Source organism: Ursus maritimus, unplaced genomic scaffold, assembly GCF_017311325.1.
Source record: "Ursus maritimus isolate PB19 unplaced genomic scaffold, ASM1731132v1 scaffold_17, whole genome shotgun sequence".
NCBI lineage: Eukaryota > Metazoa > Chordata > Mammalia > Carnivora > Ursidae > Ursus > Ursus maritimus.
The window spans coordinates 54,433,627-54,456,268 of NW_024424119.1; the positions used below are offsets into that span (position 1 = coordinate 54,433,627).

The following is a 22,642-nucleotide window of genomic DNA, read 5'->3' on the forward strand; positions in this document are numbered from 1 at the left end:
GAATGTTTCCGTGTCTTCCCTGAAACTCTGTGGGCTGATGGGGGTGATGGGTGAAGTAGGGACAAGTCTAAAGGAGCTAAGTTAATTTGCATTTTAAAAAAGGGCTCATTGCTGGGGCGCCTGGCTGGCTCAGTCCGTAGAGACACAACTCTTGATCTCGGGGTCCTGAGTTCAAGCCCCATGTTGGGTGTAGAGATGACTTTAAATAAATAAAAAATAAAATAAAATAAAATGGGCTCAATGTTATTGGAAGGAGAAAATAATGGATTGGAAGGGAGAGGGGAGCTGAAGTGAGGGAGAAGAGTAGAAAAATTGGGAGGTGCAGCTGTGAGAAGGGGTTACCTTTGCGGAGACGTGTGGAAAAGGGACTTTCCGAGAGCAGAGTGGGCATTGTGACGTGTGATCGCCCCTTTGCTAACACCTCAAAGTCTTCAGTAAAGACCGACTTGACTGATACCTTCAAGTTGCACTTGTGTTTCCTCTTGCTGTGACGTCTTGCTGAGCTGGACCCGAAGGTCAGACCGAGGCCAAGCTGTCATGTTCAATGCTTTAATTTGGGGGACACTGTACAGGAGCTTGGGGCAGTAGCTTTCCTCCCATTCCAGGCCCAGAAGGCACAGACTTGTGCTCCCCGTGCCAGCAGGAGAGACTTGGCAAGAACATTACAAGTTGGAATTCAGGGAACTCCTTAATTATGGAAGTACTGTATTCCAAGCGGAGTGCTTCCTCCAAGAGCGGGTCATCAACTCCCTCAGTGAGCACAGTTTCCTGGTTACATCAAAAAATATATTTTCCCCTTTCTCAAGTTCACAGAGTTGGGAGGAACCACTTGGGGTGGGGTCTTATTGGAGATGTTTGGAGGAAAAGGGGAAACTGCCTATCCCAGACCCAACCCACCCGTCATCTCCTGTCCCTCCTCCCTGTAAATGGGAAGGAGACACCAGGACCAATGCTAACAAGAGCTTGTTGTACCTTGCAATTATTGAGTGCTTGCTGGATGCCAGATCATTTTACAGACAGTGGAAGTACGTAGGCTAGGACCCAGCATTAGGAAGATGTTCATTAAATGTTTGCTGACTTGACTATTATCAGCCTGCACTGCCAACGGTGTTTCAATTCTCGGGGATTCTGCTCCTTTTAACTAACTGTAAGTCAGCTGCTATTTCAAGAGAAAGATCAGCCCATGAGGCCATTTCCTGAATAAAGCACCATTTCTCCACCTTCAATATTTAGGATTTTGTCGTAAATGGCAGAAACCCAACCCAAATGAGCCTGAGCAAGACAGGGGAACTTACCAATGCACATCGTCACGCCACACACAGTATGGGGGGAGCGGGGACTCAGAGGACGTCAGGCTTCTCTCCCTTGCTCTCTGCTGGCTTGGCTGTCTCCTACTGCACATGGTCTCCTTCCGGGGAGTGGGGAACAGGCTGTAGCCACCCGCCCATTGGAAGTCTTTGAGTCCCAACACCCCAGCAGCAAGATTCTCCCCCAGTAGCAACTCCCAGAGAAGGACGTTGATTGGCTCCGCTGGGTTCACGTGTCCATCTCCAGCCCAAGCACTGCATCTGGAGGGCTGGGACAATAGGATTAGTTCAGCCTGGCTCACTGACCATCCTGTCCTTGTGGGGGAGTCTGTTGGAAGTTACCAGGAGGAATGGATCGGTGTTCTTAACTGTAGGCAACAGAAGCTAACATTCGCTGATGTAAGCGGGGCTCTTGGGTGCTCACACGGGAGCTGGAGAGTTACGCTTGGTGCTCACCAGGCGGGAACAAGCCTGAGGATGAAGGGCTGCAGCTCACGCCGCTGCCCCTGCCTGGCCAGGCCTTCGTTCCTGCCTCGTAGGCCTGTTTCTACTAAATGTCAAATGAGAGGTAATAGATCTCCTTTTGCAAGGAGTCCACTCCATAAATCTTGCCACTTGGCAAGCAGCCCCTGCTCATGCAAAGAAGGTCATGGCTTGATGTCTGGGCTGGGGCGCATCGTTTCTCTCCCTCAGATTTTCCAAGTGGGGTTTCTTGGGAAGCAGCTCCAGGCACCATTAATTTAAACATCTTTAATCTGATTCCTTTTTTGCAATTCTCTGCTTTCATCAAAGGTCAACTGTCACAGCTCAATTGTCAGATCGATCTGCTTCTTTGATTGACATCATCTCCGTGACACTATGGCTCCTTTGGGGCAGACTTCCTGGGGGGAAATTGAATTGGCAGGAAGGTAAAGTGGGAGAATCCAGCGTTGCCCTGCGGGGGCTGGGCTCAGTGTCCCCAGAGTTGGCGTCCACAGATCCCCTGGGCATCCAGAAGACTTAACTTTGGTTGTCCACCCATCCTCCCCGGGCATCCACACCCTGCCTCTTCTCGTGTGTGTGTGTGTGTGTGTGTGTGTGTGCTGAAATACACCTAACGTAAAATTCACCATTTTGATAACTTTAAAGTATACAAACCAATGACATTTAGTCCATTCACAGTGTTATGCAACCATCAACCCTATTTGGTTCCAGAACATTTTCATCACCCCAAAGCTACCCCATACCTGCTAAACAGTCACTTCCCCTCTCTCCCCTACCCTCAGCCCTAGCCAATCACCTGTCTGCTTTATGGATTTGCCTATTTCATATTCTGGATATTTCCAGATTCTATTTATGTGACCCCATATGAATGGAATCATACAATCTGTGGCCTTTTGTATCTGGCTTCTTTTACTTAGTATCTTGTTTCTAAGGTTTGTCCATACTGTGGCCTATATCAGTAATTCCTTTTTATTGCTAAATGATATTCTGTTGTTTGGATAGACCAAATTTTGTTTATCTATTCATCTGTGATGCACATTCGGATTGTTTCCACCTCTCGGCTATCGTGAGTAATGCTGTTAATGAACATGGGTGTGTGAGTTCTTGTTTGAACACCTGTTTTCAATTCTCCAGGGTCTATACCTGGGAGTGGAATTGCTGGACCATATTGTAATTCCATGTTTGATTTTTTGAAGAAATGCCAAACATTCACAGCAGCTGCCCCACTTACCATCCCCAGTGCCCTGCTCTTCTTGACCTGGCATCTTTCAATGCTCCTAGTGATTTTTCTTGGCTGTCATGCTTCCCTCCCATTGCCTTGGAGACAGGCTCTCAGAATCTTCTGGTTGACGAGAGCCGGTCTGCCGAACAATTCAAGCTAATAGACTGATGAGAAAGGACTAAGGTCACCTTATCTGAGCCAAGTGCTCTGTCTCAGGGGCCTTCTGGAACAAATTCTTTCACCTTTGCCACGGAACATGGAGGAACTGGTGCTCCTGGTGGGCACTTAGGCCTGTTAGGAGGGGAACCACCGCTGTGGCAGGAAGGGTCCTGATGTGGGGGCCTCACTCTTTAATGACCCTGTCCCCGAGAAAAGACTGTCCAATTCTGACCATGTTTTTCAAACACCTGGGGGAAAGTATTCAAATAACAGGAGAGTGTAAATTAAGGGGCTTAGTCAAGGAACAAGGATACAGCTTATGGAATTTAATTGTACTGATTAAGTTTGTGGGATTACAAAACAGTGAGCGGAAGGGCTTGGAGTTTCTCATTCATCTGGCCCTCTGTACAACACTTATTTACTGAGCTCCACGATGATCCAGGGGCTGTGCTAAGGCTTGGGGCTCTGAATGAAACAGAGTCAATGTGGTCTTTGTGCTTTGGGGACATTTTCTCGTGGGCCACTTTTCTGCAGCTCTTGGCTGCAGGGTATCTCAGCACCTGCCCCAAGGGCTGGAGTCCAAAGTCAACACGTAAGAAGAAATTTAGGTCTGGAAAAATTGTTTGATAGTCCCTTAAACTACTCATGACAATTTGTGTGCTTCTTTTGTTTACTGCCCAAGTAGAAATAGTTGTGTAAAGTTGTACACCATATGAAAGAAAATCAAAAGGTCAGGCGTGTCTCAGTGAGAATGCTTTTGGCTGCAAGCAACAGAGAATGCAATGCAATTGGTTTAACTAGGAAGCAAATGCATTATCACACATGTCAAGAAAGCCACACATGGGACCACTCCAATGCTCTCTTCTCATCAGGCTGGCTTCCTCGTGTTTTCAGGCTGCAAAGTTCTAGGGGTCCTAGGCAAACACGATACAAGTGGAAGAAGAAGGGCTCTTTCTTCCTTGTGCCTCTTTTTCTAGAAGATTTATGGTTTAGCTTGTACACTTAGGCCAATCAATCATTTCAAATTAACTTTTGTATATGGTGTGAGGTAGGGATCCAGGCCCACTGGTATTCCATGCAGCTATCCAGTTGTTCCAACACCATTAGCTGAAAAAGACTTTCCTTCCTCACTGGTGCCTCTGTCAAGAATCAATGGCTCATATATGTGTGCAACTATTTCTGGGCTCTCTTTTCTGTCCTATTGGCCGATTCACCTTTCTTTTTGCCTATATCACACTGTCTTCCTTACTATTGTTTTAGAATAAGACTGCAACTCAGGCAGTGTAAGTCCTCTGACTCTGGGGAGACACTGGCACATGTTCCTTTATGTCTCATTGGTCAGAACTGCGTCAAATGTGCCTTCCTAGCCCAATCACTGGCAAGAAGAGTGGGACCGCAGTGGTGACCTATCCCATCAGGATTTCCCTAGGAGAGGAGAAAGGATCACTTTTCCTCAAGTCACATGGAAGAAGAGTGGACACCCGAATTAGGAAGCCAGGGGGAAAGCCAGGCTTTCCAGGAAGAAGGAGGGAAAGACTTTAGGGTAAGAAGTCAACAGTGTGTGTCAAAATGTATGAAACAGTTCAGTGGAATTTTAAATTATGAGATAGATAGATGATAGATATAGAAAGAGAGGACAAAAAAATAAAAGGGACAGTCAATAAACCTCAACTCATTCTGGATATGCTTGCCAGCCACTGATGACGATGACAAAGGTGACATCACGGCCATAAATGACAACAAGGCTTCATGTACAGCACAGTGAGCTGCCAGTGAGGCAGGCTCCTTCCACCCTGATGACAGCATCAGGGGCTCAGTGGCACATGAGCTCCATCCAGAGGCCTGGGTGGTGGGGAGCAGATCTTCGAGCTCTCGGCTCTGGTTGAGCTCATTTCATTATTTGTTCATGAAAACATGGGGATGGGCAAGAGTTCCCGTGTCTCTTGAGCTGCTCAAGTATTTCTTGGGACAGTCTCAAACCATTCCTTATGGTACATGTGATTTGGAGGCCGGTTCCTTAGAAGGGTTGGATTCAGCAGTAAATCACTCAAGTGCCTGGCTGCTTGGAGCCCTTGGCGGTTTCGCAGATTCTAACTTCCTGGCTCCTCCTCCTTATCCTCGGTAGCTCGGACTCCCTGCCGGCCCTACCTCCAGGGCCCTCACTCAATTCTTTCATTCCTCCCCAGAAGAGAGAAACAAGGCCTTGGGGCTGTTTCTACTTCTCAGGACCCTGGGCGTGTTTCCCCAGAGCGATGGGCAGCCCCCCTGCGTACCTACAGGTTGTTTCTCTTGCATTTTGCTGGCGCATTTTGGTTAAACAAGGGTCAGATAGGACTCTTCAGCATTTCAAAGGTGCTAAGCATCTGAAACTTGAGTCCGAGTCCCACCGGTGTTCTGCAGAGTGTCTGGTACTCGGTAAAAGTTGGCCAAATGCCTTCTGCCATTGGTGTTTTCACCCTTTCGGAGGAATGGGGGCAGATTCCCTCAGGAAGAGGGCTGGGTGGGAGGAGGTGAGAGGTGCTGGTTAAAATCAGAGAATCTAACTTGGTCCCACTAGGAGGCATTTAGGAGCATAAGGAAGCAGAAGGAAGGCCCCCTGGTAGGGAGGGGCCACTTTTCTTGGCCCGGCCAAGTGTCCAGAGCCCTGGGTTTTGATCCAGCCCCCCATCTGGTCTTGAATCCCCAGTGTAGACACAGCGGACAGGACTGGATTGCCAAGCCAAGGCGGAGGGCCGTGGGGTGAACAATAACAGTGCGTGCTTCCTGCAAGTGGACGGGCCAGGCCCACGGTGCTCTCCACAGCAAACATGTGGTTATGCTAGGAAACAAATAACTCCTCTGAGACCGCTCCTTCTGGAAATAGGGGAAAAATGTGGATTATCTTAATTTCAAAAATGTGGGCTCCCAGGTGGCCTGGAAGGTCGAGATGGTGGGATAGAAAGTGATTGATAAGGCTGGGTTGTTTCCTCTGGGCCTTCTGCGCTCTTGCTGGGTACTGGGGCCTTGCTCACTTGGGGTGACCAGTTACAGTCTTGGTAAGCACTGAGCACCTGGAGAGGCCCATGCTTGGGGCGGTATACCTGATCACCCCGGACAGAATGACGGGTGCCTGTCCTAGGCTTTCTCCCATGGCGGGTGGGGAGGCTTTGTCTCGATGAGCTTAGATGTTTTCTCGAATCCTTCCTGTGCCTCCAAGGGACTCCTGGAGGTGGTTCTAGAGTGGGGGGGGGGGCGGCAAGACGTCCTCCTGTTAGCCCCGCTCCATCTCAAATGACTCTACAAATGGGGAAACCAAGGGCCAGAGAGGGGGAGGGCCTTGGTCAAGTTCACAGGGCTATTTCAGGACTCAAACCCATGATCCCACATGCCTTCCGGGTCGGCCCAAGGCGAAACATCTTGTTTTCTTTGGGGTCAGCTCTGCTCTCACGTCCTCGGGGAGTAGGTTTATGGTTTCTCGGGGTCTGTAAGTTCCACCCTCTGAACTTCGGTGCTGTGACCTTTCCGAAATGCAAATTGGATCAGGTTGCTTCCCTGCCTGACATTCTTCAATAGCTCCCCAGTGCTTTTGGAGAAATCCCACACTTTTCGCAAACCACTTAAGGTCCTTCAGGATCTGGCCTTGGTCCCCTCCTCTGCCATCACCTTCCAGTCACACTGGACTAGCAGTGGGTGTCTCATGACTCCCCACCTTTGCACATGCTGTTCCCGCTCCTACAATACCCTTCCCCTCTTGTTCTTCAAGCCTTCTCAGGCTCACTCTGCGGCCTCCAGTGACCCCTTAGGCTCAGCCCCTCCTTCCTCTGAGCTCCCAGAGTTCTTGGTAATTCCTCTATTAGCACTTATGTCATTGACTTAGAATTATTTGTTTACTTGTCTCTTCTCCCCAGGGTAGGAAGCATGTCTTCTGCATCTGTATGTCCCCCTCCTCCCCCAACAGTGCCTAGCAGGGTGCCTGACACCCAGCTTAGGCTCAGTCAATGTCTGTGGAATGAATGACCGAAGGAGTTGTTTGTCCCCAAAGGTTCCCTGCACCGTGCCTGAAATGTCACCGTCTGTGAACGCTGCCTGATCCTGGCTCCTGTTTGCCTTTGCTTCTCCACAGCTGGAGGCTCTCTTCTCGCTCCAACAGCTGGCCCAGCCCTGCCCAGGCTCTGAGGCCAATCACCGCCTTAGCCCAGGGAGATTTAAAGAGCCAGCGTTCAGAAGTGCAGGTGACTCAACTTCCTGTGAACATGGCCGTGAGTTCTACTCTCACCCAGGCCTGAACACTTGGCTCCCACCACATCCCGTGAGCCAGAGAGCTCCATGAAAATCGTCTCTCCTGGACTCTAGCCCTTCTTACACAGGGGCCTTGCCCTGGTCTCGAAGTGAGTTCCTGAGGACACCCAGGGACGCCTCCCCCACCCCCCATTACCAATGCCCAGCTGCCAGGCCTCTCTGATACCCCCTGACCCATTCGCATGGGAAACCTTCCTCGGGCACCTGCCAGGTGCCAGGCGCCGGGTCTCTGCTGCCATGGAGCTCACAGTTGGGGTGGAAGGGACAGACCTACAGACATGACGTGACACCAGTCATAGTGTGGTCCTTGCCAGGATAAGGGATCAGACAAGGGGCTGTGGGGTCACCGAAGCAGCCTCAGAGATGGGATATGAGCTGAGATTGAAGGGGAAGGAAGAGGTATGCGTTGGGCGGGGGGGACTTCCTCCTGGTTGAGGGCTCTGAAGGGGCAGGGGCTGGAGAACCCCCCCCCCCAATTCTAACAACCAGTTACAGACCCAGAGCCCTTAGCTCTGTCTAGGGGGCTGCCCGTCCCTGTCCTGGGAGCATGGTTCTCTTAGAGGAGGGATTGGGGTGGGGGGCGCGCTGAGCTCTCTCACATGGCTCTCAAAACCGGGCGGGCCCACTGTCTCTTCCTTATCTTTTCAGCCAGCATTTAGGGAGTCCCCACCCTGTGCCGGGGACTGGGCTGGGAACTGGGAGCTAACTGGGGGAACCTGGACACAGTCTTGCCCTCAGGGGCCTCATAGCCAGTGAGGAGAGAGACATAGCAACAGGCGGTGAGAGCACAGCCTGAGAAGAGCAGTGGTGGCAGAAGGGAGCTCTTGGGGCCGGGGCGGGGGGTGTCAGGCAGCACCAATAGCACATGAGCCCTTCACATGCAATCCATAGGATCTGGTGAGGTAGGTGGGCAGGGGGGGCATCCCCCACCCTCTGGAGTCATCAGGTGACCCGTGACAATGTCTTACAACACTTAGGGGAGGCGGCAGAGCCCAGGGGCTTTGGAATCTCTCTAACTATGGCTTCTCTTCTTGTCTCCACTGCTTGAGAGCTGAGTGACTTTGGGCAAATGACTTCCCCTCAGTTTGCAGCTGACGGAACCTCAGTTTGTTCATCTGTAAAATGGGTTAGTGCTTTCCCTCTAGGGTTGCAGCGAGCTTTGGAGGAAACGATAACTATGTAAAAAAGCTTTGCACATAGTAGGTGTCAGTTTACGGTGCTTGATTATAACAGTAGTAATTGCAATAATTGGGAAGCACAGACCCCCTGCAGAAAGAAAAGGCCTTGCAGTGTCTGTGTGTGTGTTGGGGTGGGGGCGGTTTAGGGGGAATGGGTGGAGAGAGCAGCAAAAGCCAAGGCCCCCTGTGGCCAGGCCTGGGACAGGAGCTGTCTCGTTGCCCCTCCCTCTTCCACCCCCACAGCGGGGTGGGCCTTCGGCGGGACGCGCAGGTGTCAGTGGCGTCCCGCGCGTCCCCATCCCTCGCCGCCTTGGCCGCCGCCCCAGCTCCCTTCTGCCGTCCGCCCCGCGTCCTCCGCTAACCTCGGGTCTGGACGGGCGAACGGCGGGGCCGGGAAAATTTGAGTCACGGTGGGGGGAGCGGAGGAGGCGGGCCGTGACCCTGAACGGGGTGGGCTCTAGGACCCGCCTCGGGCTCCCAGCAGGGGGACCCGCCGTGAGCCCGCGTCCCGCACGCACCGGCCCGACGGAGCGTGACGCCGCGCTGCCGCCGCGCGCTGGGCGGCCGCTGGGTGTCCGGGACCGTCGCGCTCGCAGCCACCCGCGCGCCTCCACCGCTGCGGCCGCCGCCGGTTGCCCCCGCTCAGCACGATGCCCCGGGTGCCGCTCCTGCCGCTGCTGCTGGCGGTCTCCGCGGCGGCGGCGGCGGCTGCGGTCGGCGAGCCCGGGCCGGCGCTGCCCCTTCCCACGGGGGACGCAACCCTGGCCATCGTCTTCGATGTCACCGGCTCCATGTGGGACGACCTGATGCAGGTGCTCGACGGCGCCTCACGCATCTTGGAGAGCAGCCTGAGCCGCCGCAGCCAGGCCATCGCCAACTACGCGCTGGTGCCCTTCCACGACCCAGGTAGCGCCCCCGCTTCCCCCCCACCCCGGGCGCCCTGGCGTGGGGCGCTCACCCGCCCCCCGCCGGTGATCGCGCCCCGGGCGCACCTGGCGGTCCGCACACCGCTCCGCCGGGCGGGGGCGCCTTCTCGACACATTCGCGTCCGCGGGCCGGGCACCTGGGGAAGCCGCCCCTTGCTTGCCCGGGGGAACCCGCGGTCTCCCTCTCCCGCGCCTCCGGGATAGTCGGCGGCTGCCTAGTCGGGCTAGTGACCGAGAGCGGCGGACACGCGTTCAGATGTCGTGCCGCCACCTCCTAGCTGTGTGTCTTAAGCAGGTGACCTCACCTTCCTGAGCCTCGCTTTCCTCATTTATGAACCCGGGTGAGAAACTGTCCCCAACACTTGCTGAGACGCGTTCGTGCTCAGGGCCAGGCACCCCATGATGAGGTTTGCGTTTTTACTTTTTGTTAATTCTTAGAATTTGCTCCCAGCACGGGCTTCAGAGGCCAAAAGAGCCCCCAAAGGCAGGCAGACGCACCCTGCCTCGTTTTACCCCCGACCTGTTTTCCCTAGGAAAACAGCAGCTCATCCAGGTCGCCTCCAGCTCCCCGATTCTCAAGGCCAGATCCTCACCCCTGCGCGCAGCACCTGGTCCCCTGCAGCCACTTGACTTTCAGCTCAGTGTTAGGGGCATGGCCTTGAAAGAGTCCCTGGGAGACCCCACAGCGGGGAGCGAGCTTCAGGGAAACAGCTGCTGAGTAATGCTGCTGACCTCCGACCTTCTGAGTAGGGGGACTGCTTTTTGGTCAACAGTTTTTGATGAAAAATGCCAGACTTCCAGTAAAATGTGTGGGAAGCGGGGAGTACGTTGAACACCTGTCTGCCCGCCTCCCAGATCCTATGATTAATATTTTACTGTTTGCCTTATCACACGTCTCTCCATCTAGCCGCCTCTCTATCCAGAATGATAGCTTTATAAAGCCAAAAAATAAAATAAAAATGGCAGATTCCTTGCCAAATGGTACTACAGAGCGCCTCAGGCTGAGAAAATACCCAGTGACCCAAGGCTCTATGAGATAGTAAGCCTTTTTAGAAGAATTTGCCTTTATCAATCACAACCGTGTCACAGAGCTTTGCAAAATGGGCAACAGTGGGTGTGACTTGATCTGGTGCAGTCCTCAGGCTGGGTTTGGAGGTCCTTCTGCTTCCAGGAGTTCTGGGTTCTGGAGGGCTCTGCAGCTCAAAGCCCAGAGGCTGGGGGCGGGGGGTGTCTAGAAAAATATTTCTGGGAACAAAAGAATAGCTCCCCCCTCGGGGTCAGGGTGGGGGGGGGCAACAAGGTTGGGAGAGTTGTGAGACCCAGGGGTGTGGGGTGTGTCCTGGGGCTTCAGCTCAGACTATCCTCTATCCCCCCAATGCTCTCTCTCCCTTTCTGGATCATTCTTGGACTTCCAAAGACATCACACTGAAAGAGCTGAGAGATCATCCAATCCACCCCTTCTCTTACAGATGGAGAAACCGAGGCTCAGGACACGGATGGGGCTTGCCCAAAGCCACCTGCCAGGATGATGTCATTTCTGATTCATAACCCACATTTGTCTCCCATAAATGCTTGGCTGTAGTCACAGGGCAGGAGAGCAGGCTGCTGGAGCCAGGCTTAGTGTCCCCGGGTCCGGGCTGGGGCTCCTGAGGGCTGTTCCCCTGCCTCCCTCTGACTGTGGGCTTCCTGAAACCCCCCCACCCCAGTCTTTCCTCCCTTCTCTGGATGCCGAGCAGGTGTGCGACTTTCTGACTTTCACTGCATCCTCAAAATCGCCCGTCCTCCTGCCCTGTTCCCCAAACCATCCTTCCTACGGACACACCCCGGTCCAAGTGCAGAGGGGCTCCTCCGTGTTTAGTGAGCTGGTTCTGTGTGCACAGCCTTTGTGAGGCCCCCAGTGTGAAAGGGGGCAGGCTTCCCTGCAAGGAGCAGGCGTCCTGCTGGAGACAGGCAGGTGGAGAGTAGAATGTGTCACATGCGAGCTCCGGTACCAGCTCCTGACTATGGGTCAGCAGGGGAGGGTCCTGACCAAAGGCTCTCTTAGGAAGCAGTGATGTTGGAGCAGGGCTTGAACACGAATGAGTGTGTATCAGCTTTTGACTACTCTCCTGGCCAGTGCTAGGTGCTGGTAGTGCAGGGGGGTGACGGGCTCCCTGAGCACATGGAGCTTGCGGGGGNGTGGCTGACGTGTAGGGACAGGTGTGGGGGGGAGCGAAGGAGGAATGAAATGGGGGAGTGGGAGAGGCGAGATTGGTCCTGGCTCTGACTTGAGGACTGGGGGTTTGGAGCACTGAAATTTCCTTCTATGGGCTGTGAGCAGCCACTGAGGGTTTCTGAGCAGGGATTGGTCTGTGGTTTAGGTTTGGCTGGCTTTTCAGTCAGCCAGTGCAGTTCCCTTTGGTGGGAGAGGAGCTTCAGAACTAGGGGTTTTAGCTGATGATTGAGGCCCCCCAAGGCTGTAGGCGTAGAGGGCTTTCTTAAAGGAAACCCCCATCCTAAACCCCGAGGACCAGTCTTCACGGGGCGCCTATCAGTGACTCTGGACTGCAAGTGTTTGGAGAGAAATCAGGACCCGAGCTTTGGAAATATTCTTAAAGTTTTTAAATGAAAAAAATAGTATGTTCCCAAACTAGAAAGTTAGCATTTTGTTAATGGTTTCATTTTGGCTAAAAATGTAGCCCATTTTCAGGTTTTCATTATGAAAATGTTGCAGAACAAACAAAACAAAACACTCTCCTGTGCAGATCTTTCTATCTCTGGTTTTTCTGCAGGGTTAAGCTTCTCGTGGTGGAATTCCTAGACCTTTTTTTTTTTTTTTTAAGATTTTATTTATTTATTTATTTGACAGAGATAGAGACAGCCAGCAAGAGAGGGAACACAAGCAGGGGGAGTGGGAGAGGAAGAAGCAGGCTCCCAGCAGAGAAGCCCGATGTGGGGCTCGATCCCAGAACGCCGGGATCACGCCCTGAGCCGAAGGCAGATGCTTAACCGCTGCACCACCCAGGCGCCCCGAGGCCATTTTTAACACACCCAATGGGTGGGCAACTCTTCAATTTGTTTTCCAAAATGTTTCAGCAGTTTAAACTTCTACCAGAAGCTCCTGAGGGGCCAGTTTCAGGGCAGCCACCCCCAACGCTGGGAATTTAAGATAAAAACGTTTTCCTCCCTAATTCAAAAGATGGAAAATATTTCAATTTCTAGTGAGGTTCAGCGCATTTCCAAATGTTCACTAGATTTTTTTTTTTTTTTTTTTTTGGTGTGAATTTCTTCTTTTGCAAATTGTTGGTACCTTGTTTTCCCGTTGGGGTTTTAGTAGTTTTCTTATCAGTCAGTACGAGGACTTTAATATTGATGATATTAACTGTTTTTTGTTATGTGGTTAATATTTTTCCTGATTGTTTGCCTTTTAGTATTGTCTGTGATTCCCACTGGTCTGAAATTATTTATTTATCTATCTATCTATTTATTTATTTTTTCTGGTGGTCTGAAATTTTAAATGTTATGTAGCAAAATCTTTGACTTTTTCCCTTTGTAATTTCTTCACCTACATGCTTAGAAAGATTTTTTTCCCCCCATCACAAAATCAGTTAGGTATATGTTCTAGATTTTTTCCACCGGTTTTCTGCTTATATTTAAATCTTGAACCCAGAATTTTTTAAAAAGTTGGTATAAAAAGTAATCTAATGTAGAGGCGCCTGGGTGGCTCAGTCTTTAGGCGTCTGCCTTTGGCTCAGGGCGTGATCCCAGCGTTCTGGGATCGAGCCCCACATCAGGCTCCTCCACTGGGAGCCTGCTTCTTCCTCTCCCACTCCCCCTGCTTGTGTTCCCTCTCTCGCTGGCTGTCTCTATCTCTGTCAAATAAATAAATAAATAAATAAATAAATAAATAAATATCTTAAAAAAAAAAAGTAATCTAATGTAATTCTTCCAGGATGGGATAATTGTTCAGGTACATTTTATCAAACAATCCTCCTTCCCCCCGTTTATTTGGATCCTGCGTTTATCCCAAATTACTTTATCAAGAATGTATCTGGGCTTTCCCTTCTGTTTCGTTATACGGCAATTCTTGTGCCAAGCGCACGTTATAGTCATTTGGTTTTGCAGTATGTGCTACTAAGGCAAACTCTTCCTCATATTCTTTTTTCTTTAAAAAAAAATTTTTCCCCAGGGGGTCCTGGGTGACTTAGTCAGTTAAGCATCTGACTTTTGAGCTGAAGCTCAGGTCTTGATCTCAGGGTCGTGAGTTCAAGCCCCGTGTTGGGCTCCGCGAGCTTACTTTAAATCAATCAATCAATCAATCAATCAATCTTTTTTTTTTTTTTTTTTGCTTTTTTGGTCCCCCCCAGCTTGCTGAGATGTAACTGACACATAGTATTGGGTTAGTTTGAGGCATGCGGCATGCTGGTTTGATACATTTATTTATTGCAAAATGATTACCGCCGTAGCATTAGCTAAAGCATCGTCTGTGTCACTTATTTACCATTTCTTTTTTGTGGTGAGAACATTTAATAGCTACTCTCTGGCAACATTCAAGTATATGACGCAGTATTAGCTATAATCACTATGCTGTACATTAGCTCCCCAGAATCCATTTACCTTCCAACTGGAAGTGTCTATCCCACTTCTCCCATCCCCCAGTCCCTGGTAACCAGCACTCTACTCTCTGTTTCTGAGTTAGGCTCTTTCAGATCCCAGATGTAAGTGAGAGCGTACAGTATTTGTCTTTCTCTGCCTGACTTACTTCACTTAGCGTAATGCCCTCAGGGGCCCTCCATGCTACTGCAGGTGGCAGGATTGCCTTTCCCTGGCTGGGTAATATTCCAGTATTCCATAATATTCCATTCTGTGTGTATATATACCACATCTTTACCCGTTCATCTTGATGGTTTAAAAAATTTTTAGGGGTGCCTGGCTGGTTCAGTCGGTGGAGCGTGCGACTCTTGATCTCGGGGTTGTGAGTTCGAACCCCACATCGGGTATAGAGATCACTTAAAAAAATAAAAATTCTTAAAAAATTATTTTAATAAACTTTTAATTTGAGCACGGTTTTATTTTAGTATTACAGATTTATTGCAAAGCCCGTACGGAGGTTCCCATATGCCCACCACCTACTTTGCACTGTTATTAACATCTCACATTACTGTACTTATATTACATTTATCGCAGTTAACCAACCAATATCGATGCGTTATGAACTAACATCCGTTCTTTATTCAGATTTCCTCAGTTTTTCCTTAACGTCCTTTTCCTGAGCCCATCCAGGATCCTACATTACATTCGGTTGCCCTGTGCCCTTAGGCTCCTTTGAATGTGATCATTTCTCAGACTTTGTTTTTGACGACCTGGACAGTTTCGATGAGAATCACTCAGACGTTTTGCCCTCTGTCATGATTTGTCTGGTGTTTTTCTCCAGTGAGACCGGCTGACGGGAGAGGAAGACCACAGAAGAGCAATGTCACTCTCATTATGTTCTGTCAAGGGTACATGTTATCAACATGACCGGTCGTGGTTGTTGTTGACCTTGATCACATGCCTGAGGTCATCAGCTGTCTCCACTGCGAAGTTGCTCTTCTCTTTCTCCATTTCCAAACTGTCCTCTCTGTTTTCTTTTTTAAGATTTTATTTATTTAGGGGCGCCTGGGCGGCACAGCGGTTGAGCATCTGCCTTCGGCTCAGGGCGTGATCCCGGCGTTCTGGGATCGAGCCCCACATCAGGCTCCTCCGCTAGGAGCCTGCTTCTTCCTCTCCCACTCCCCCTGCTTGTGTTCCCTCTCTCGCTGGCTGTCTCTATCTCTGTCGAATAAATAAACAAAAAATATTTTAAAAAAAGAAGATTTTATTTATTTATTTGAGAGAGAGATCATGAGCAGGGGGAGAGGGAGAAGCAGAGTCCCCAGTGAGCAGGGAACCCGACTCGGGGCTCGATCCCAGGACCCTGAGATCATGACCTGAGCTGAAGGCAGGTGTTTAACTGACAGAGTCACCCAGGAGCCCCTGTACTGTCCTCTTTGGAAGCAAGTCACTGTGTGCGGCCCATACTTAAGAAGTGGGACATTGTGCTCCACCTTTCTGAGGATGGGGAATCAGTGTAAGTCATTTGGAATTCTTCATGAGAGAGTTGGCTTGTCCCCACTTATTCAGTCATTTCTGTATCTCAGTATGGACTCACGGAGAGTTATTTTGTACTCTGGGTTATAACCCAATACTGCTAACCAATACTACTTTATTTTGTCGCTCAGGTTTTCCAGCTTTGGTCATCGGAAGCTCTTTCTGTTGGCTTCCGTGTGCCTTTGACATGCCCCCAGTGTGTGTGTGTGTGTGTGTGTGTGTGTGTGTGTGTGTGTGTGTTTTCAAGCCCTGTTTTACTTTCCGGCACTACAGGATGTTCAGGACTCATCTTATATATTTCCCGCTCCAATCCTAGATCTAAGAACTGATCCAAGAATCCCTGGCTCCTTTTCTTGAAAAATGGTACTAGGGGGGTGCCTGGGTGGCACAGCGGTTAAGCGTCTGCCTTCGGCTCAGGGCGTGATCCTGGCGTTATGGGATCGGGCCCCACATCAGGCTCCTCCGCTATGAGCCTGCTTCTTCCTCTCCCACTCCCCCTGCTGTGTTCCCTCTCTCGCTGGCTGTCTCTATCTCTGTCGAATAAATAAATAAAATCTTAAAAAAAAAAAAAGAAAAATGGTACTAGGAAGTAGGAGCTGAGTGCTAGGCGTACTGGGGGGTCACTGCTTCTAGACCGTTAGCTGACAGAGCAAGGAAGGGATGGTGCAGACACCCGTGTGTTACCTGTCTCTGTAAGTATTTCTATATGTTGCCATCTGTGTCTGCATTAAGCTGGACGTGAGTTCGTGTGTTCGTTCTGATGTCTCCAACTCTGATTTTATTACCACGTAGATCATTCCAGCCTCCTCCTCTTGCTTATCTTCAGCCTCCCACTCCGACAGTGACAAATCTGCTCCCACCGCCCAGCGTCCACCAAACGTTTACTTAAGGGTTCCGGTCCAGTATTCGGAGAAGTGGTTTTAGGCTTGTTAACTTGTACTCCACGGGAAACAGCTTTATTAACTAGAGTCCCTCCTTTTGCCTTCAGTCTTACAGACTGTTTTATTTGCAGAGTGACAGGCCAGTCCCTTATTTGTAATCTTATGATGCATCTTCTTTATTTGCAAAATACTCTTGAACATATATTCTTGCAGAAGATGAACAGAAAAACTTAGCTTCCCCCCAAAAATTCCTGCTGTGATTTGGCTTGGAATTGTGTGAAAGCTCGATTTGGGGAAAATTGTCGTTAAAAAAAAATTCAGTTGGTTCCATCTTGGACACATGCCTCTTCCTTTGTTCGCATATTTATTTCCTTTTGTAAAGATTTGTAATTTTTTTTCTTATAGGTTCCACCCATTTCTTTTAAAGATCATTTCTAAGTATTTTGGTTTTTTGTTACTATTTTGATTAGGAAGTTTTTTCCATTACATTTTTTGCAAATGAGTATTGTTGGTATGTTGGAAAGCAATTCATTTTCATATATTTATTCTGTTTCCAGCGTTCTTACTGAAGTTGTCTTTTTTTTTTTTTTTTTAACTACTGATTTTTTGGGTAATGACTTGAGTTTCCTAGGCTGGCAACCATAGCCTGTTCAAATAATAATATTGTCTCACTTTTCCCGTCATATATTTCACTTGTTTGAAATGTCTTGTGTTATTTATCAGCCAGAACTTCCAGAACAGCGATAAATACGCAGACGATGGCTGCGGTCGCTCTTGCCCTGCCTTGCTTCTGACCGTGTGCTGCTCTGGGATGCTGGCTCTTGGTTTGAGGTTTTCTTCAACAAGTGAACGAAGACGATGCTTTCATTCCTAGTTTACTAAGGGTTAAAAAAAAAAAATAACACCGAACAACACCCCAAAACAAAACAAAACGAAAAACCCTGGACAGGGAGGAGTGCTGAATTTTAGCCAGTGGCTTTCTGGCTTTGTTGAGATATTTGTAAGCTCTTTCTCCCGTTGACTTATTGATGGGATTCCTTCATTTTTAACGACTTCCACATTCCCTGTATAAGCCCTGCTGGGTCACGGACGATTCTTTCCTATCCAGCTGGGTCCCATTGGCCAGGGTTTTGTTTGGGGAGTTTTGCATCTTGTTATAGCGTGTCTGATCAGTTAGGGACATTCTCTCTGTGTGCCCTTTGGCAAGTGTTGGCATCAGGGCTTAGTTAGCTCTTTCTGTTTAACAACTTAAATTATTAAGCTTTCTCCCCAAATTGCAAAAGTTTTTTTCAAGTTTATTGATTTACTTTTGTAGTCATCTCTCCGCCCAACGTGGGGCTCGAACTCATGACCCTGAGATCAAGGGCCGCACACTCCACCGGCTGAGCCAGCTAGGCCCCAAGGTGTAAAATTAATATGCGCTTGTAAAATATTCTAATAGTATGACTCTCAAGGGATGCGAACACTTTTAATCATTTTGCATCCTTCCAGACTCTGTGTGTGTATAATCCACTCATATACACACACACACACACACACCCACTTAATTTTTTATTACATAAAAAATGGAATTATGCAACACATACTGTTTTGCAACTTGCTTTTCTTCCCTACACGACTCACCAGATATCTTTCCATGTTAGAAAATCTCAATCCACCTCACTGTTTTTACTGACTACGTAAGATGTGACGGAAGGGATCTTCATTTCTCTTAATCCTGTCCTCATTTATCTAGCCATTCCCATATTGTGGAAAATAGATTGCTTTTAGTTTTTTTTTTTTTAGAGATTTTATTTATTTATTTGACAGAGAGGGAGAGAAAGCACAAGTAGGGGGAGGGGCAGAGAGAGAGAGGGACAAGCAGACTCCCCACCAAGCAGGGAGCCCGATGTGGGGCTCAATCGCAGGACCCTGGGATCATGACTTGAGCCGAAGGCAGACGCTTCGCCACCTGAGCCACCCAGGCGCCCTGCTTTCAGTTTCTTTCTTTTCTTTTTTTTTTTAAAGATTTATTTATTTATTTATTTGACAGAGATAGAGACAGCCAGCGAGAGAGGGAACACAAGCAGGGGGAGTGGGAGAGGAAGAAGCAGGCTCATAGCGGAGGAGCCTGATGTGGGGCTCGATCCCATAACGCCGGGATCACGCCCTGAGCCGAAGGCAGACGCTTAACCGCTGTGCCACCCAGGCGCCCTGCTTTCAGTTTCTTGACCACAAACACGTACGCATTCACCAACATGTCTGTACGGTGGATTCCCAGAAATGCAGTTGCTTTGTTAAAGCATATGAGCGCTTTGGCTTTTGATAGCTATCACTGAACTGCCCTCCAGAAAGGCTCTACCCTCCTGCTGTCCTACCAACAGAGTATGAGACTGCATTTCCCCCACACCTCACCTTGCTGGCATCTGGGGACATCATTCTTCCCTTTTTTGCTAATTTGCTAGGTGTGAAATGGTGTCCCATTTTAACTTGCCTATGTCTGATTGTTAGTTCTGGCATCTTCTCTGGGCCGCCAGGTGCACCGTCAGCTTGCCTCGAGGAAGAGGAGTGTTGGTCGGGGCGAGGAGCAGGTAGGCCAGAGTGTTCAGCTCACAGCGTGGCCTGTGAGCTGGGCGGCTCGGCCTCTGGCTGCAGACTGTGTGTGTGTGTGCGTGTGCGTGTGTGCGTACTGTCACCCTGGAGCGACGTTGCTGGAAACCAACCGCTCATCGTGAAATAGATGCGATACTCTCTTGCTCCGACGGCAGAGTCCAGCCCTTTGGCCTGGCCTGTGCTTCTCTCCTTGGAGGCTGGGCGTTCTGAGCTGCCTGTGAGCTGTAAGCTGGATTAATCTCATTGCTTGCGTTGATGGCACCTTATCCAAGGGCGGTGTTCCTACCTGGGCTTTCCAGGCATGAGTCTGTGCAGGGCAGGGGTGCAAAGAGAAAGACAGGCTGGGGATGCCTTTGAGAGGAGGAGCGACAGGGTAAGGATGTAGTGGGTCTGAGGGCAGGAGTCTGCCTGAAGGGGCTGGGGTGGGCTGGGTGCATTAGTCTGGTCGCCAGGGATCCCTGACAGACCCATTATTCACTCGCTCAATAGGTGATTCTCGAAGGATGACCACGGGCCAGGCAGGTGCCAGCTTGCCCTGCCACCTTCAGTCCAGCCTAGCCCACGGCAAAGGGCCAAGTTCATGAGCCATAGTGGGGTCCCTGGTACAAAGAGGCCCGGGCTGCTCTGAGAGGTGGGGATATAGAAGTGATGTTTGAGCTGAGGTGGAGAGGAGCTGGGTGGGTAGGGGAGAGCCCGGATGGGTTGGGGAAGAGCACTCCAGGCTGAGGGAAGAGCAGAAACGATGGCTCTGAGGCTGCCAGGAATGTGGATGTGACCTCTCCTTGAAGACGGCAGGGATTGGCTGATGTGGACACTCAGGGCTGGGCCCGGATCCACTGGGGTGTTCAGGGCAAGGGGCACTCCTGAGAAGGCCTTTAGGAGCATCGGATTCTAGACTCCTGGACACGAAGGAGGAGGTGGAGGAAGGTCCTGGGGCCATTTTGGTTCTTTGGACAGAGCCACTTGCCCAGCTGTTTCCTGCCCCACCATGTCTGTCCTTTGTGGGTATTTTCAAGGGAATCACATTCACCCAGCCCAGGCTTAGGAACTGTTGGAGTTCTAATAGGCTAGACTTCATTTTCTCCAGCCCCTGCCTTAGAAATGGGAAGACTATGTCCCAGAGAGGGGATGCAATTTGCCCACGATCATGGCAGACTGTGGGACCCTGCCTGGGGACGCTGCAGCCGGAGGAGGGGGGCAGGTGCGAACCCAGAATTGGCCCCAGGATTCAAGCCCTGCTTTCAAGGAGGAAGGGGGCAGGGCAGACCCCAGGAAGAGTCCATGACATGAAGTCTTTCTGTGGCTGGACCTCTGGTGCCTGGCTGTGGTCCTGACCGTCTCCAATGGGGCACAGGATTCTGGGTAAGGGGCTGAAGCATCTCCTGAGTGAAGGGCTGGGTGTGATCGTGTGCATATCCCCGCATGTCCCAGAGGCTCCGCACCCTTCTCTGGAGGAGCTGAAAAGATCTGCCTGAGGCGAGATGGTTCCGAGCCAGGCTTCTGGGGCTCAGATGCTCAAGGGTGGCCCAAGTGGAGCCAAGGTCATGGGTTTAATGATTTTTGCAGCCGGCCGGCGGGCCCTGCTCGGAGGGACTGCACACCACATCTGCCCAGCTGTTTGGCAAGTGCCCACCTTCCGTCACGAGCCTCTTTCCCCCTCCAAGAACACGAATGAGGGACTAGGGAACAAGGAAACGAGTTCTGAGTATCTGCAGCTTGGCGGCGGCTGAGACCTTGAACGTGGGGTGAGACGGATCAGCTTTGAATCCCGCCACTACGGCTTCTGCACTGTAAGACCTTGGGCAGGTCACTTCACCTCCCCGGGCCTTAAATTCTCATCTGTGAAATAGGGATAATAATACACAGTCGACCTCTTTGGTTGCTGTTTGTTTGTTTTTTTTCTAAGTGAATGTGTGCCAAGTGCAGAGAACAACACCTGATGTGAACTAAGTATTAAAACAGTTAATCGTATTAAAATATTAAAATACCATCACCATCGCCGCCATGGTTTTTGAAGGCAGCATAGCCAGTGGCAAAGAGTACAGGCTTTGGAGCCAAGCAAGTGGATTTCACGTTGTTCTAGGTTGATTCGTGTCCTTCCTAGAACCTCAGCATATGACCTAACTTGGAAATAGGATCACTGAAGATGTCATTAGTTAGGATGAACTCCTACTGGAGTAGAGCGGGCCCTTCCTCCGGTATGACCGGTGCCCTCGTAGAAAGGAGGGACGCAGAGCCAACACAGGGAGAAGGCCCCATGACGACGGGGGGCAGAACCAGAGTACTTACGTGTTTACAAGTTGAGGAATGCCAAGGGTTGCTGGTATTTGCCTTCAGAGAGAGCACGGCCCTGCCAACACCCTGATTGTGGGCTGCTAGCCTAAGGACTGTGAGAAGGGAAATTTCTGTTGTATAAAGCCACCGAGTTCGTGTTATTTTGTTACGGTGGCTCCAGGAAACCAGGACGGACATTAACTACCACTTACTAGCTGCTCGACCTTCACTAAGGACATTGTCTTCTCTCTAAGTCTTGGTGTCCTCAGTTGTAAAAGGGAGATATTAATAGAAGTGAGCTCAAGCCTGTAGAATAATAAGTGCTCAAGGCAGAGAAACTGCTGTAACCACCACCACCGTCAGTGTCACCATCACCACCACCATCGTCAACATCAATAACAACATCACCACCACCATCATCATCACCACCATCACCACCACCACCATCAGTGTCACCATCACCACCACCATCATCAACATCATCACCACCACCACCACCATCATCATCACCATCAATGTCAACATCACCACCATCATCATCACCACCATCACCACCACCACCACCACTGTCACTGTCAGTGTCACCATCACCATCATCAACATCACCACCACCACCATCACCATCAGTGTCAACATCACCACCACCATCAACATCAATGTCAACATCACCACCACCATCATCAACATCACCACCACCACCATCACCATCAGTGTCAACATCACCACCACCATCAACATCAATGTCAACATCACCACCACCATCATCAACATCACCACCACCACCATCACCATCAGTGTCAACATCACCACCACCATCATCAACATCAATGTCAACATCACCACCATCATCATCAACATCACCACCACCACCGTCACCATCAGTGTCAACATCACCACGACCACCATCAACATTAATGTCAACATCACCACCATCATCATCAACATCACCACCACCACCATCATCAACATCAATGTCACCATCACCACCACCATCATCAACATCACCACCACCACCATCAACATCAATGTCAACATCACCACCATCATCAACGTCACCACCACCACCACCACCATCAACATCAATGTCAACATCACCACCATCATCAATGTCAGCATCACCACCACCACCGTCATCATCAATATCATGCTAGGAAGGGCAGCATGCTAAGATGTAAGGTGATCAGACCTTTTGACCAGAGCCATCCCTGCCTGGACTGGGTGAAAGAAGGAGATC

General features: G+C 50.1%; 1 protein-coding gene across 1 annotated transcript in view; it reads left to right on the forward strand.

Moving 5' to 3' along the window:
* The first annotated feature begins 9,277 nt into the window (after positions 1 to 9,277).
* HMCN2 (hemicentin 2) overlaps positions 9,278 to 22,642 on the forward strand; it is a 148,288-nt gene continuing 134,923 nt past the window's right edge. The window contains 1 exon segment of the mRNA XM_040631353.1: positions 9,278 to 9,533. Within this exon segment, the coding sequence (XP_040487287.1) occupies positions 9,278 to 9,533 (256 nt within the window).